General features: G+C 48.1%; 1 protein-coding gene across 1 annotated transcript; it reads right to left on the bottom strand.

The window, feature by feature from the left end:
* Positions 1-1,295: 1,295 nt before the first annotated feature.
* Positions 1,296-5,856, bottom strand: Sys1 (SYS1 golgi trafficking protein). Its single transcript, XM_021149267.2, has 4 exons — positions 5,625-5,856; positions 5,216-5,452; positions 3,437-3,504; positions 1,296-2,459 (listed from the first exon to the last, which is right to left on the bottom strand). The coding sequence occupies exons 2-4, from the start codon at positions 5,375-5,377 to the stop codon at positions 2,219-2,221; spliced, it is 471 nt and encodes a 156-aa protein (XP_021004926.1). The 5' UTR covers positions 5,378-5,452; positions 5,625-5,856; the 3' UTR covers positions 1,296-2,218.
* Positions 5,857-13,961: the final 8,105 nt, after the last annotated feature.

Below are 13,961 nucleotides of genomic sequence, written 5' to 3'. Positions count from 1 at the left end.
ATACGGATGATGGGACTTCCAACTGAAGTTGTCACATGAGAAGAGGCAAGTCCCTGGCCCACTACTAGACACTTGTTAAGCACCCCGTGGATGCATTTATATTAAGATGATGCGCTGTCACTGCTACTGAAGCCTGGAAGTCATCTCTCTAAACCATTCGCATTGTTGCTTCAGAAACCGCACACATCTCGCATGCATATGGTGTCTGTACAGGTTGAGTGTGGGTATGCACACATGTGGGGCCCAGAGCAGGATATGGAATTTACACCCCACCCCACTCCCTGCCTACTATCCTGAGACAGGGCATCCTGAACTGGAAACTTGTTACTCCAGACAGGTGGGATGGCCAGTTAGCTATGGAGACAGACCTGTCTCCCTGTCCTCTGGGGAAGGTTATGCAATCTTTAATCAACTGTTACTCAGCTCAGTCATCATATTAGCTGGAATAAAAAGAAATTAAAAAAAAAAATCCACCTTGGTTCCTTTGGTGATTTTCCAATTTCCAAAAATCAAATTAGCAGTCAAAAGACACAGGCTTCTCATTTAAAAACAAAACAAACAAAAACCTATGTAGGAAAAGCTGGCATAGCCATTAAGAGAAACCGGTAAGAGATGTTCCTGCCTGGAGCAACAGAATCCTCAGCTTAAGGGAGCAGCCACACTCCTGAAATCATTCACTGCTGTCATGTATGTGCCTTCAGAGTTTGTTAGGGAGGAAACCCACCAATCTCGCTGGGCCCAGGCCCTGCAGCCAGTGTGGCCCCAACCCGGGTTACCCCCGGGGCTCACCCTAGCTCACCTAGCCTTTGTCCAGGTATTTTCAGTCTCAGATTCTCACTCTACCAAGCAGAGCCAAGAGGCAAGAAGGGCTCCCTGTGCAGGAAGCAAAACTCATCTTAGCTGTGATCCTCAGCTAGCTTGGACAAGCTCCAGAAACCAGACTTCACAAAAAAATGTATGCCACAGTTCAGGAATCACAAGTGTGTGTGCTGGGGGGGGGGGCAAGGGGGGAGTAGGGGACTGTGGCAGCTGCAGGTGGAGGGTGGGATATAGTATTCTGCCTGTTTTCTTGACTGAGTTTGTCATGTTGCCCAGGTTGGCCTCAAACTCATGATTCCCCCAACCTCAGTCTCCCAAGTCTTAAGGCAAGCAGGTGCTACCACACTTACTCTGGCATTTGGTATTTTACCTGGAGCAGTAACCCTGGGGCTCAGCAAAGAGAGAATACTAATTATTTATAGCTCTTGTGCACAGCTGATCTCTCTCAGTCCCAACAATGACATAAATACAAGGCAAAGGATTGGAAAATAGTGTATTTATGTACCTAGGAAGGACAGCTGCCAGCCCTTCCTGAGGAAACCACTTGGAGGAAAGCTTAGCAGGGCAGGGCGAGCCTCCAGCACCTTTAGTACACCCTCCCTGTCACAGAACTCAGAAGACAGCAAACAGAAACTCCCACCACAGTTGAGGTCCAGTAGAAGCTGGCTGCCTGCTCGCTTCCAGAGAGCAGACAGTGGCTTTTATTATGAAGGTAAGGCTGGGAGGGATGCTAGGGTTTTCTCTGGGTCCTGTCTCTGGCTGTGCTGAGTGACAACAGCAAGGCAGAGTCCATACAGGGAACTAGAGGGAGTCAGTCATGGGTCCTGGACACACACACACACACAAAAGTGTGTGTCTAATGGCACGGCCATGCATTTTTCTTGTGCTCGATGCCTCCGCCCCTCGACGTCCTCTCAGCAGCCTAGCACTCTGTACCTACATTTTTTCCTGTGGCTATGGACCCAGAAATCAGATATTTCTCCACAGAGAATCCCTGTAGTTTGGCAACACGGCAAAAGTACCGGCTGTCACAGGCATAAGACAGACAACGAGAAGAGTGGTTTATTCCAATCAGATATCCTTGATTTTTTTTTTTCTTTTTAAAATAACAGGCTGGTGACAGTATGATGGCTCATGTGACATGGTTCCAAATCTGTCACTACCCTCCATGAGGTCCCTTACTGGCCTCCAGATATCAAGGCTTTGGCAAGCAGAGGCCATTCTTGCATCTGTGATCATGGCTGCTACCTGCCTTTATGATGGGGCCTCATTATCTCTCCACCAACAGACTTCACATTTCCAGGGTTCTGCTCAGACTTGGGCCAGACCCCATCTGGAGGTCTGAGCAGCCCAAGGTGATGGGGCCCAAGTGCCAGCAGAGTGTCCAAAGGGCCCAACTCTAGACATTGGACTTAGGGGCTGAGCTGAGGGGGATCTCCTTGAGCTCTGTCCGCATGCACAGGTACTCCCCGATGACGGCCATGAGTGCAATGCACACAGCCTGGACCAGCCACCAGGTCAGCGCCGAGGGGAAACGGGAGCTGTAGAGCCAGCAGCCCAGGAGGTGAAAGAAATGCACAGTGACAGTGAAGTCCAGGCACTGCTTCCCTCGCCGGATGAAGTACAGCAAGCCCAGGGCACTGTGGGGAGAGGATAGCAGCGAGTTGTCACTGGGTTGTCCTGGCCTTACATCAGGTTGCTGGGGAAGTGGGGACAGTTAGGATGACATCATGATGATCAGAAGCAAGCACGGTAAGTGAGAAGCAAGGGTCATCCTATCAGATGCCTACAGAAACCTACTGGGTAAGATCAAGAGTGGATTGACAGAGGGATGTCGGGTGGAGAGTTTGATGACAAACAGCTACCCAGGAATGGTTCAGACTGCTGGGTACTGGAAAGTATACATGGTCTACGTAAAATGCAGACAAAAGCTACGTACATCTAGACAAATCTTACTACAGCCTGGAATCAATCCATTTCCCCACTATTCAAGAAAAGCCAGAAATCTGTATACTTCCCCCCATCAGCGTAGTCTGAATGTAAAGGACAAGATACTGTTTGAAGTACTTCCCATGAATTAACAGCACTTTACAGCTAAGAGCTAAGTGACTGGATTCGCCCCACTTTACTGATGACCAAATTGCAGATAAACTATCCAAAGTCACTATACCAGTGGTAAGGTTCAAAGCCAAGTGAGACTGCTCGTAAGTCTAAGATCTTGGTCCCTATGCTAAACTGATCCTTAAAAGATGAGCAATGGTCCTAAGTGACCTAGGACGCTAACAAGTCCAACCCCTGGTATATACACAGGGAGCCTGGGGCCAGGAGAGGAAGAGGAAGGGAACTCAAGCAATGGCACAGAAGAAGAGTGTAAGCCAATTCTCCCGGTGCCTGGTCTCATTCTTCCCTTACCTCACACTACATTAAAGAACGCCATCAGGCACATACAGTGACAGCTGAGCTTTGCACTTAATTCAGAACAACAATGGAGACCATGATGGGGCCAGGCCACAGAAACACACTCTTGACCCATCTTACTACTCCCAGGAAGAAGTGCCAGCCTGCCTCAGGCTTAGGTTTAGGAAGTTAGACAAATAGTACAGCTGCTGATACTCACCAGGTGAGGGCGTTGAGGACGAAGGACATCATTGAGAGCCGGCCTGGAGGGGTGGAGAAGCCCAGGATCTGAAGGGGAATCACAAAAGGGACACTAGAGAAGCGGCTGTGCACAGCCGGGATCCCAGCACAGAGCTGATGGCATGAGCACTCTTCTCAGAGGACAGGAGACAACACGCTCTCTTCACACGCATCCACTAGGATCTCATTTGAACCTCATGGTATGTGGGGAGGGACTACTATTCATTCTCCATTTACAAAAGATGCAAGAGTTTAGGGAAGTTGCCTGAGGCAATAGCTTATCTAGACAGCAAGAATCAAGTCTAGGAAATCTCCTTAGCAAACTATGGCTCCACAGGTCAGGCTTCTGCTTCACAGATACACAGTTCACAGTAGGGGCGGAGTTGAATAACCATGACCAAAAACCCGTTAGTACCTCATCCTTCCAAAGCTGTCGCCTAAACTCAGGCTGTGGACATCAGGTCGCTCTGCAACGAAGCCTGATTCCCATAGGCCCTTACAAGAAGGATGGCGCCACCCACAAGGTGCCACTACTCAGCATATGCTATGTTTGCCATACTTATTGTTGACAGAGTACTACCAAATACTAAATACCCGTGCCATGCTTCAGCCTGCAAAGGCCTTTGACATCCATGATCTCACAAAGCTCCTAGTGTCTCTTTCCACAGAATTAGTTACCCAAGGGCCGATGCAAACAACAGTAGTAAACGCAAGGACTCCATTCCAAGTTCTCCCGAACTAAGAACTTTGTTCATATCAACTATCACTGTCTCTCCTCTTAGCTCTTAGGCTTCCACTATACTTCACAAAGCATTTTTTTGAAACAGGGTTTCCCTGTGTAGCCCTGGCTGTGTTGGAACTCACTTTGTAGACCAGGCTGTCCTGGAACTCAGAAATCCGCCTGCCTCTGCCTCCCGAGTGCTGGGATTAAAGGCGTGCGCCACCATGCCCGGCACAAAGCATGTTCTTATTCCTAAACCTCTCTGGGCCTTTTAACATTTTACTATAGGTAACATGACAGGATTATCCTGCTCACTTTGCAGAGGATAAAAGGGATTGGAAAGGCAAAACAACTCTTCAAGTTCTCTCAGCTAGATTGGGTGCTAAGCACAAGCAGGCTCTTTGAACAGTTCACCACCTCGTGCCAACAGTATGATATTGCAGACGGGAGAGTTAACATTTGCCCAAGTCACACAGCAGAGAGGAATTTAAAGGAACCTATCTGACACCAAGTCTTAACAGTTTCCACTTCATCACGAGGGATGCCCTTTTGTTTATCCCTCTTCTTACGGAGGCTCCTGACAAGCTCAGCTGGGAGAAAGGAAGTCATTTTTCTAGAGGGTCTCAAGAAAGAGATATCATGTTTGCCCGGGACACAAGTCTGTTGACTGTAGTATCTGCCATGTGTGTTCAACCTCTAGCCACAAGCTGCGGAGCTGGCTACGAGGCTGAGCGCAGCGGCAGCCAACACAACACTGTAAGGTTCTTTAAAACCCTATGAGATTTTGCTTGTTTGTATCACGAACGCGCAGTTCCTGAGCGTGAACTTTGTAGATCACTACTTTGCTTCCTAGACTCTATCTCCTTCCCTGTTCTCAGTCGTTCCGTTTTACAGATGGGCACCGGGGTCGGGGGGAAGCGCACACTGAAACCCCTTCTTTAAAAAAAAAAGTGTCCACAAAATGAGAACTTGTCCCAGACCGACCTAGAGCTCGGCGGTGCCCCACTATCAAACCCCACTCCTTTCCGCTAAGCTTACCTCCGCGTCGAACATCTGGTCCAGGGACGGGCTGCTGCGCACCAGCGCGTCCACCAGCGCCAGCCACAGGCCCAGAGAGCCATAGTAGACGGTCTGCATGAGTACGATCTGCGACAGGATTAGCAACGGGTCCCACACGTAGCTGCGGAACTGGCCCGCCATGCCGGCCCGCGGGGCTCGGCAGCCGCCCGCGCCTGTCAGTGCCACCAGGCCATCGTCCCGCGGCCGCCGGGATACCTGCGGGAAGACACACGGAGCTGCAGCCGGTCAGCCGGCCGTCGCCTTGGTAACGGCGCGGGAGGGAGGGAGGTGGGCCTGGGACCCGGGAGCGAGCCCATTCCCGGGTGGGAGAGGCGGGGCGGGCGGACCCACCCGTTCCGACCGCCGGGCTCCTCCCGGGTTCACTCACCCGCGACCGGCTCGAGGGTCGAAGCGTCCGAGCGCAGCCGGCCCTCGGCGCTGGCCTCCTGACACGGCGCTGACAGTCAGGACCATGGAGCGGAGGACCCGCCGGCCTAGAGAGGCCGAATAGCTGCGGCCCACGGCTTCCTGGGAAGGGAGAGCTTCCGGGGACGGCAACCGAGGGGCATTGCGCAGACGCAGTGGATGAACCCTACACGCCATCCAAAGGGGCCCTTGCGAGCAGCCCGGAAACAAACTCTGCACATGCGTAAGAGGAAGGATGAAGGCAAACGGAAGTGAGGCACAAAACCGTGGGTTTTGCGCGCCCTCTAGAGGGAGATTTTTTATAATCCAGCAGGTCCATTCCTAGGAGGGAAAGGGGTGGAAGGTCTACACTTTTAAAATAAAATAAATAAAATTAAAATAAAATAAAATAAAATAAAATAAAATAAAATAAAATAAAATAAAATAAAATAAAATAAAATAAAATAAAATAAAATAAAATAAAATAAAATAAAATAAAATAAAATAAAATAAAATAAAATAAAATAAAATAAAATAAAAAATAAAATAAAATAAAATAAAATAGCATTCACTGAGGAATGGTGAGATGGTTAGAGGGCTAGATGCTTGCTGCCAAGACTGACGACCTGCGTTTAATATCTTGAACTCACATGTTGGAAGAAAAGAACTGACTGCCTCCTGTAAGCTATCGTCTGACTATCACACTCACAGAAATACAATGATAACAATTAAAAAAAAATTTTTTTGTTGTTTTTTTCAAGACAGGGTTTCTCTGTGTAGCCCTGACTGTCCTGGAACTCACTCTGTAGACCAGGCTGGCCTCGAACTCAGAAATCTGCCTGCCTCTGCCTCCCAAGTTCTGGGTTTAAAGGGGTGCACCACCACGCCCGGCAACAATTTAAATTTAACCAAAAGGAACTTTTTTTTTTTTTTTTTTTAACAGAGTCTCACTATGTAGCCCTGGATGGTCTGGAACTTGCTATATTCCAGACCCACATGGAACTCCCAAGGACTCCCAAGGGAAATAACACATTTAAAAATTGACTATTTTCATTTTAGATTCTCAGTGTTTTCTTTCTTTAGTATAGAGCTTTCAGGCTCTTATATATTTTTTTCTTTTGGCCTCTGCTCCCATTATACACATGTTTAAACTAAAGATCAGAGAAGAGAGGCAACATACTGTCTTTTGTTTTTGTTTTTGGAGACAGGGTTTCTCTGTGTAGCCCTGGCTGTCCTGGAACTCACTATGTAGACCAGGCTGGCCTCAAACTCAGAAATCTGCCTGTCCCTGCCTCCCAAGTGCCGGGATTAAAGGCATGTGCCACCACTGCCCAGCTAATATACTGTCTTAAAGACATAAAGTTAGCCAGATGGTAGTGGTGCACACCTTTAATTCCAGCATTCAGGAGGCAGAGGCAGGTGGATTCCTGTAAGTTTTCAGCCAGCCTGGACTACAGCACGAATTCCAGGTCAGTCAAAGCTGCACAGAGAAAAACCTGCCTTGAAAAAAAAAAATCAAAAACCTAAAGTAAATAAATTAGTTAATTAAATAAAGTTAATGGCAAAACAGGTTTTGGTTCTTATTTTCTCGAGACAGGGTTTCTTTCTTTGTGTAATCACGCTGGCTGTCCTAGAACTTGCTTTGTAGACCAGAATGGCCTGGAACTCACAAGAGATCCACCTGCCTCTGCCTCCCAAGTGCTGAAATTAAAGGTGTGTGCCATACCGCAGCAAAGCAGACATTATAATTCAATGTTTCCAGGGATTGCAATGCTGGGTTTGTGTCCATTGGAGGCTAGGCAGGTTTGGACACATGAGACATTGCCCTGGACTCAGACATGGCTACATTTGATGGCAGGACAGTGGGTGTTGAAGTGGCTCATCCAATGGGAACAAAGCACAGCTTCGGAAATCACGCCATGACCTTGCCTGCCTCCACATTCATTTTCGATCTCCGCCTTCTCTGAGACTGAGTAGTGGACAGTTGGCAAATATTTGCCGAATGAATCAAGAACAGAGAAAGGGCAAAGGCAAATCCATGACTCAATTGATTTCTGTTCCCAGAGACCCAAGCTCCCCACCTCCACAGAAGAGCACGGGAAGGGAAGTGAGCGCTTCTGTGGAAGACTGTGGGCTTTTGCGCTGACTCTGCCGCTTGCTAGCAGTGTGACTACAAAGCAGCGCCCCTCTTTAAACCTCAGCTTCCCTATTTCTGAAACGAGGAGTTGGAGTGAATGAACATTCTCCAACATCTAATCGACGCTGTCTAAGGCCCCACATAGCTGCTAATCAGACTTTTCAAAGAGCAGCGATGGTCATGTGACCACTTAGAATTGCTAGGACTCGACAAAAGTAAAGAAACAAGGCTCTAGCCAGGGCACGTGATTTCTCTTACAGTTAGAAACTGTAAATAATTCACCTGGACTCTAGTCTGAGGATTGCTGAGCCACTCCTCTGCTCCATCATCTTTGAGGTACCTCAGTTCAGTTCAGCACAAGTGTTCAGACTCCTCCAGTCCACAGACTTGCGGAACCCAGTGTCTGTGAGACTGTCAGGGACACACATGAGTGATGTAAATCTCAAAGCCCAAGACAGCTGAATGTGAAGAAACCGAGGCTGGCCAAGTGGTGGTGGTGGAGTACGCCTTTAATCCTAGCACTTGGGAGGCAGAGGCAGAAGCAATCTGAGTTTGTGGCCAACCTGGTGTACTGAGCAAGTTACAGGACAGAGAAACCCTGTTACAAAACAAAACAAAACAAAACAAAACAAAACAAAACAAAACAAACAAACAAGAAAGAAAGGAAGAGAGGGGGAGAGGGAGAGGGACAGGAAGGTGACTTAGACTGGGCTTAAACAAAGGCTACGTGGCTGCAAGCACCAAATTCCTTTCCACATGACAGGAGAAAGAAAGAAGGAAGAAGAGGGTGGCACTGTAGTAAAAGAAAAAGGAGCCATAAATTCCCCCACTCTGCCTAGGAAGGACAGATCAGGGAACAGAGGGGGGAGCTCTAGAGAAAGATCAGCAGGGAAATTTTTCTTAGTTCCCTCAGGCAGGTCAGTCCTTATTTGATCCATCCCCTTCACACCATAGCTGGGTTAGGGTCCACCCCACCTCATCCCCCACGGGAAAGTGTTCTTTCTCATCCTGAAATAGGACTCACGGTAGCTGTGTGACTGTGTAAACAGATCCCGTCTGATGTCACTCCTGCAGCTCAGAGCCTGCCTCTGAGAAAGCCCCAGTGGTGGGGTACATCCTTTCCTGCCCTGCTGTTTCCTTTTCCCTTTGAGGGTTCAGCTTTTGGGTTCCTACCTTGTTGAGTCTGAGGAATGGCCACCTATGTCCTAAGCTGACTCCAACAAGGAAACTAGGGGCTAAGAGACCCATGACAGTTCTCTTCAACAGCCTCCTTAGTTTATTTTTGAAATTTGATCAAAGGGTCCAGGAAATGTCATTGACTTGTCATTTGACCTTGGGCAAGTCCCCTGGTGGGCCCCATCTGAGCCCCCTTAAGAAACAGGGCATATTTGGATTCTCTACAAAAGCTGAGGGTAGAGATTAGTCTCGGGATTGAAAGATGGCTAGCTCAGCAAGCCAAGGCACTTGCTGCCAAGCCTAAAAATCTGAGTCCACTTCCTGGGACACACTCAGTGAGAGAGTAAGGGAGTGAACTGCCCAACTTCTACAAGCATATGGCGGTGAACCCAGGGCCTCCTACATTTATACAAACACTATGCTATTGAGCTACACTTCAGTAAAAAAATCTATACATTTAAAGCTAATCCCAAACTGAGCATAGTGATACATGCATGTGATCCGTACACTCTGGAGTCTAGAGGCCAAGACAGGATCAGAGGTCACAGGAATCTTGGAGACATAGAGATACCTTGTCTCAACAACAACAACTTTAAAAGAGTGAGTCAGAGCTACATATTTGGCAACCCTAGAAGATGCTCTCTAATTGACCCCAAACTAACTCCCCCCATCCAACTGAAAATTTTTCTGTGACCTTGATGTGTCCATGGTTGTCACTGAGCTTTAGGGTATTTTTCCATTTGTAATACGGGGGGGGGGGGAGTTGGACTAGAATAGCTGGTCCCCAGGGGCTCTTCCCACACTGCCAAGTCTGTGGTTACAAACTTATGAATGAAATTCAAACTTTGGGTCAGAGGCAGAAGTGGCAAACAGCCACCAGCTGGGACAAACTGTCCTCTGAGTGTCTGGTCATTTGGTCACTTACATCATTCCCCACATGGGGGCCTAACTGCAAGCATATAAGGACAACTAGTACTGGGGTCACCTTCTGATCCACCCTGGGAAGCCACTCAGGTCCAATGGGACTGGAGTCAAATCCTGGCTCCACTTACTGCCTCAGTTGGTAACCTTGGGGAACCTACTTCACCCCCTCCCCCCGCCCCATCTTATTATTTTTTTCTCTTCCATAACACAGGGCTCACAGTAGCACCCCTATTGTGGGCTGTGCTGAGGATCAAATGTGTGCTTAGCCCGATAACTAGTCAGTGTTGTGTAAATGTTGGCAGGATTCATTACTGCGGTTATTTCTTCCTTTGGAATGTGGGAGTGGAAATACCTAAGCTCTCAGGATTGAGACAAGGATCTTACTATAATAAGTATCAGACAGAACTAACCTGGAGCCCAGGACATAGTAGAAGCTCAATAAATATGGTTCTTTCTCTGTGTCCGTCTTTTAGTACTGAGGTCTAGACCTAAGGCCTTGCGCATACCTGGAGAATGTCTCATGGACAAGTTTCCTTGTCTCCATTTTCACCTTTTATTTGAAGGCAGAGAGTCTCACTATGTAGTCCAGGCTGACTCTGCAATTCTTTTTGTACTTCCGGCAGGCTTTGAACTTGTGATCCTCCTGTCTCAGCCTCTGGCATAGCTCAGAGGACAGGCTAGTGGCACCAGGGCCAGAGCCTTCTCTCTCCAATCTCAACCCCACACTTCAGCTCCCATCCTCCTCCCTCCAGAGGTTACTCCACAGCTCTGCTCACGTTTCCTTTTGGGGACTAGTTTGTGGAAGTTCTCTGAAGGCACGTCCTATGACAGGTTACGCAATGCTGCACTCACACTTTTTGGAAACTCCGTGTGGGAGGTTGGCATGGGTTCCTGTTCTCCACATCACTGACTGTCCTGGACTTTGGCCAGTGAGTTCCTTTCTTAGAATGGAAACGAGAGCGGGGGTTGCTCATTGGCTGCCTGTTTTCAACTCCAAACTGAGAATACTTTGTTACCCTGACTACATGAAGGGCTATGTGTGTGCACACGTTTGAGAAGGGACATTTCCTGGGTGCCTACTGTATGTTAAGAGGCTTCTCTTATCTCCTTTGGTCCTTATTTGACTTCTAAAACAAGCCTTCGAGTAGGGCACACTATTGGTATTCTCACGTAGCAGATAAGAAACCTGAGGTTGAGAGAAGGGTGCTACTTACCCAAAGACCTCCAGAAAGGGGCAGCGCTGAACTCCAACCCAAGTCAGCTCGACTCTAGACGAAGTCACTTCTTCCCCACAGAGTCCACTGGACATTACAGTTTACATAAAAAAAAAACCAAAAAGAAACAAAAATCCAAAAAATCAAACAAACAAAAAAAAACTCTCTGACCTACATAACCTTGTCTATGCCCCCCCCCCAGCAAGGTGAGCATAAATATTGTCCCCATTTCACAGATGACTGGGGCTCAGAGGGGGCAATCACTCATGGTCAGCCAGCCGCATAAGGTATGTCTCCTCAGCAGGCAGGATCAAAATTAGGCACCACAATGGCTAGAGGCGTCTCTCAGAGGTAAAGCCCTCCATTAGCACGTGCAAGGCTCTGGATTCCATCGCCAGTGCTGCAAACCAAACAGAACAACGGGTAATACAGTTCAGAAGTGTGGAGAGTCTGTGTCTGCCTGAAGCCTGCGAGTTTCCAGTTCTTCCCTGTACCACAGGGGGCCAGGGGGATAGGGTTCTGTCTTCTAAGCCTTATCACGGAGACTTTTCTGCAAAACATCTCTCAAGGGGTGGATAATGCCAGGCATGCCAGTGAGTAGCTGGGCCTCTAGTTGGCTGGTATTGTTTCTCTTAAGTACCGGACTCTGCTCTAGGGGTTACCTGTCTGAGTTAATGATATCTAGGACACGTTGGGAAGGAAAAAAGGCAGGCAACATATTCTCAAACAATTGCCTTCCCCTCCAAAGACAAGATTTATTTGATTCTTCTTCTTCTTCTTCTTCTTCTTCTTCTTCTTCTTCTTCTTCTTCTTCTTCTTCTTCTTCTTCTTCTTCTTCTTCTTCTTCTTCTTCTTCTTCTTCTTCTTCTTCTCCTCCTCCTCCTCCTCCTCCTCCTCCTCCTCCTCCTTCTTCTAATTGTTTGTTTGTTTGTTTGGTTTACTTTGGTTTTGAAACAAGGCTTCATTGGATAGCCCAGGTTGCCTCCTTATGTAGTCTAGGTGGACCTCAAACTCTGCATCTTCCTGTTCAGCCACTCAAGGGCTGGGATTACAGGCATGTGCTTTCATGCCTGGGCTCGTAGCTTGATTCTTGACCCTGTCCTAGAGGTAACTCCCTGTCTCTGCCTAGAAATGACTCTTTGCTCTTAACTGTAAGGACTTAGACTTTTTTTTTTTTTTAAGAAGTCGTTCATTCATTTGATAAACATTCACTAGGCATCCATTGTTTGCCAGGAACTGATGTAAACGAATGAACTAAGTTAACCAAGAGGAAACACTCTAGCTTTTGGAAGCCACAGACAAGCAAGGCAGGCGGTGATGTCATATTTTAATATCAGGTGATGAAAAGTGTGAAGGGGTTGGTGAGATGGAGCAGCCGGTCACCGCACCTGCTCCTGTTAACTTATGGCATCGGGGGGACATGAACCGAGGCACATTCCGGGGGACCTGAGTGAAGAGGCCAAAGTATGGAGCAGATCAGTTCGTTCACCTGCCATGTCCTACAAGTACCTCTCTCTGAGTACTTCCTAAGTAGCTGAAGTAGCTGAAGTAGCTGGCGCTCTGCTAGGCTGTGGGATCCAACATGAATGCAAGCCAGAAAGAGTCCCTCCTCCAGGGGCCTCAGAGTGTAACAGGGGCAGTGTACAGGAACAAGGGCACAGGCACAAACACAAACACATAGCTGTGAACATGTAAGTGTGGTGAAGGCTGGCAAGATGGCTCAGCAGGTAAAGGTGCTGGTTGTGCAAAGTTGGTGATCTAAGATCGATCCCCGGAGCCTGCCCACTGTACTATGAGATTGCCTTCTGAACTTCACACAGTTATTATGGCACACAAAATGCCACCCATACCCCTACCTCCTGTCAAACTGATGATGATGATGAAGGACATTGTGTAAAAGAATTTGAGGAGGAAAACAAGTTGGTTTTAGCAGACAATATCTCAGAGGAAGTAGCATTTCAGATTTATCCTGAAAGGTGAGGGTTGTGAACCAGGGCAAGGACAAGCCCTTTGTAGTCAGAGTATCTCAACATGGTGTCAGTAAATAGATGGAGAAAAAAAAAGACAGAGAAAAACATCAGGACCCTGAGACATGGGAAAATCACCATGATGGGCACAGGAAGAAGATGAGAGCCAGGCAGGCTTAGGTTTGTACACAGCTGTGCTCCCTGCAGCCCCACACTAGGCACCAGGCAAGCAAGTTCCCTGCCCGAAATCTGCCTGGCTTCCCTAGTATGTTTCTCTCTGGCAGCAGCTCTTTGTAATGAGCCTGTTCTGATTTCAGGAACATCTGGAGCACAGGTGCGCTGCCTTCTCATTGACCAGATGTTGAATCAGGGAGGGGGATTTCAAGGGAGCCTTGGAAAACAAGCGGGAAGGCTGAGGACAGCTCAACTAAACGTCCACCCCCGTCACTATCACACAGTCCTCGCCACACTCGTCCAGGAGCCGGAACATGTGAACTGCATGGCATTGTGCCCACTACACAGGAAGTGCCAGATGATGGGCTTTGTCAAGCACTCAGCACCAGTAAGGTGTTGTGGAATGAGCCCAGGGCCAGAATCCAAGAGATGGGTTTCCAAGTAAACCTAGGCCTCCCAGACAACTGATTTCCTCCAAGCTTTGGTTTCCTCCTCGGCAGCTGGGTGGCTGTAACCACAGGGTGCAGCTCAGTGGTACAATGCTTGCTCGGTGTTAAACTGCAGGGAGGGGCAGAGAAAAGAGGGGGCCGTAACAGCATTTTTAAATGTAACCCATTTAAAAATGATTGCATGTGTGTTGCCTACAGCAGGGATCAAGGGAGCAAGCTCAGTGGAAGAGAATGGGAAGGCAGATGCAATTAAAACAAAACAAAACTGAGTTTGAATCC

Source organism: Mus caroli, chromosome 2 (assembly GCF_900094665.2).
Source record: "Mus caroli chromosome 2, CAROLI_EIJ_v1.1, whole genome shotgun sequence".
NCBI lineage: Eukaryota > Metazoa > Chordata > Mammalia > Rodentia > Muridae > Mus > Mus caroli.
The sequence above is the reverse complement of the archived record's forward strand: the minus strand, read 5'-3'. Positions and strand labels throughout refer to the sequence as shown.

Excerpts from the sequence above, each read along its gene's own strand:
- Sys1 (XM_021149267.2), bottom strand. The coding sequence starts at position 5,377 with ATGGCGGGCCAGTTCCGCAGCTACGTGTGGGACCCGTTGCTAATCCTG. Across the intron at positions 3,505-5,215 it reads ACCAGATGTTCGACGCGGAG|ATCCTGGGCTTCTCCACCCC; the intron begins GTAAGCTTAGCG and ends ATTCCCCTTCAG. Across the intron at positions 2,460-3,436 it reads GTCCTCAACGCCCTCACCTG|TGCCCTGGGCTTGCTGTACT; the intron begins GTGAGTATCAGC and ends CTCTCCCCACAG.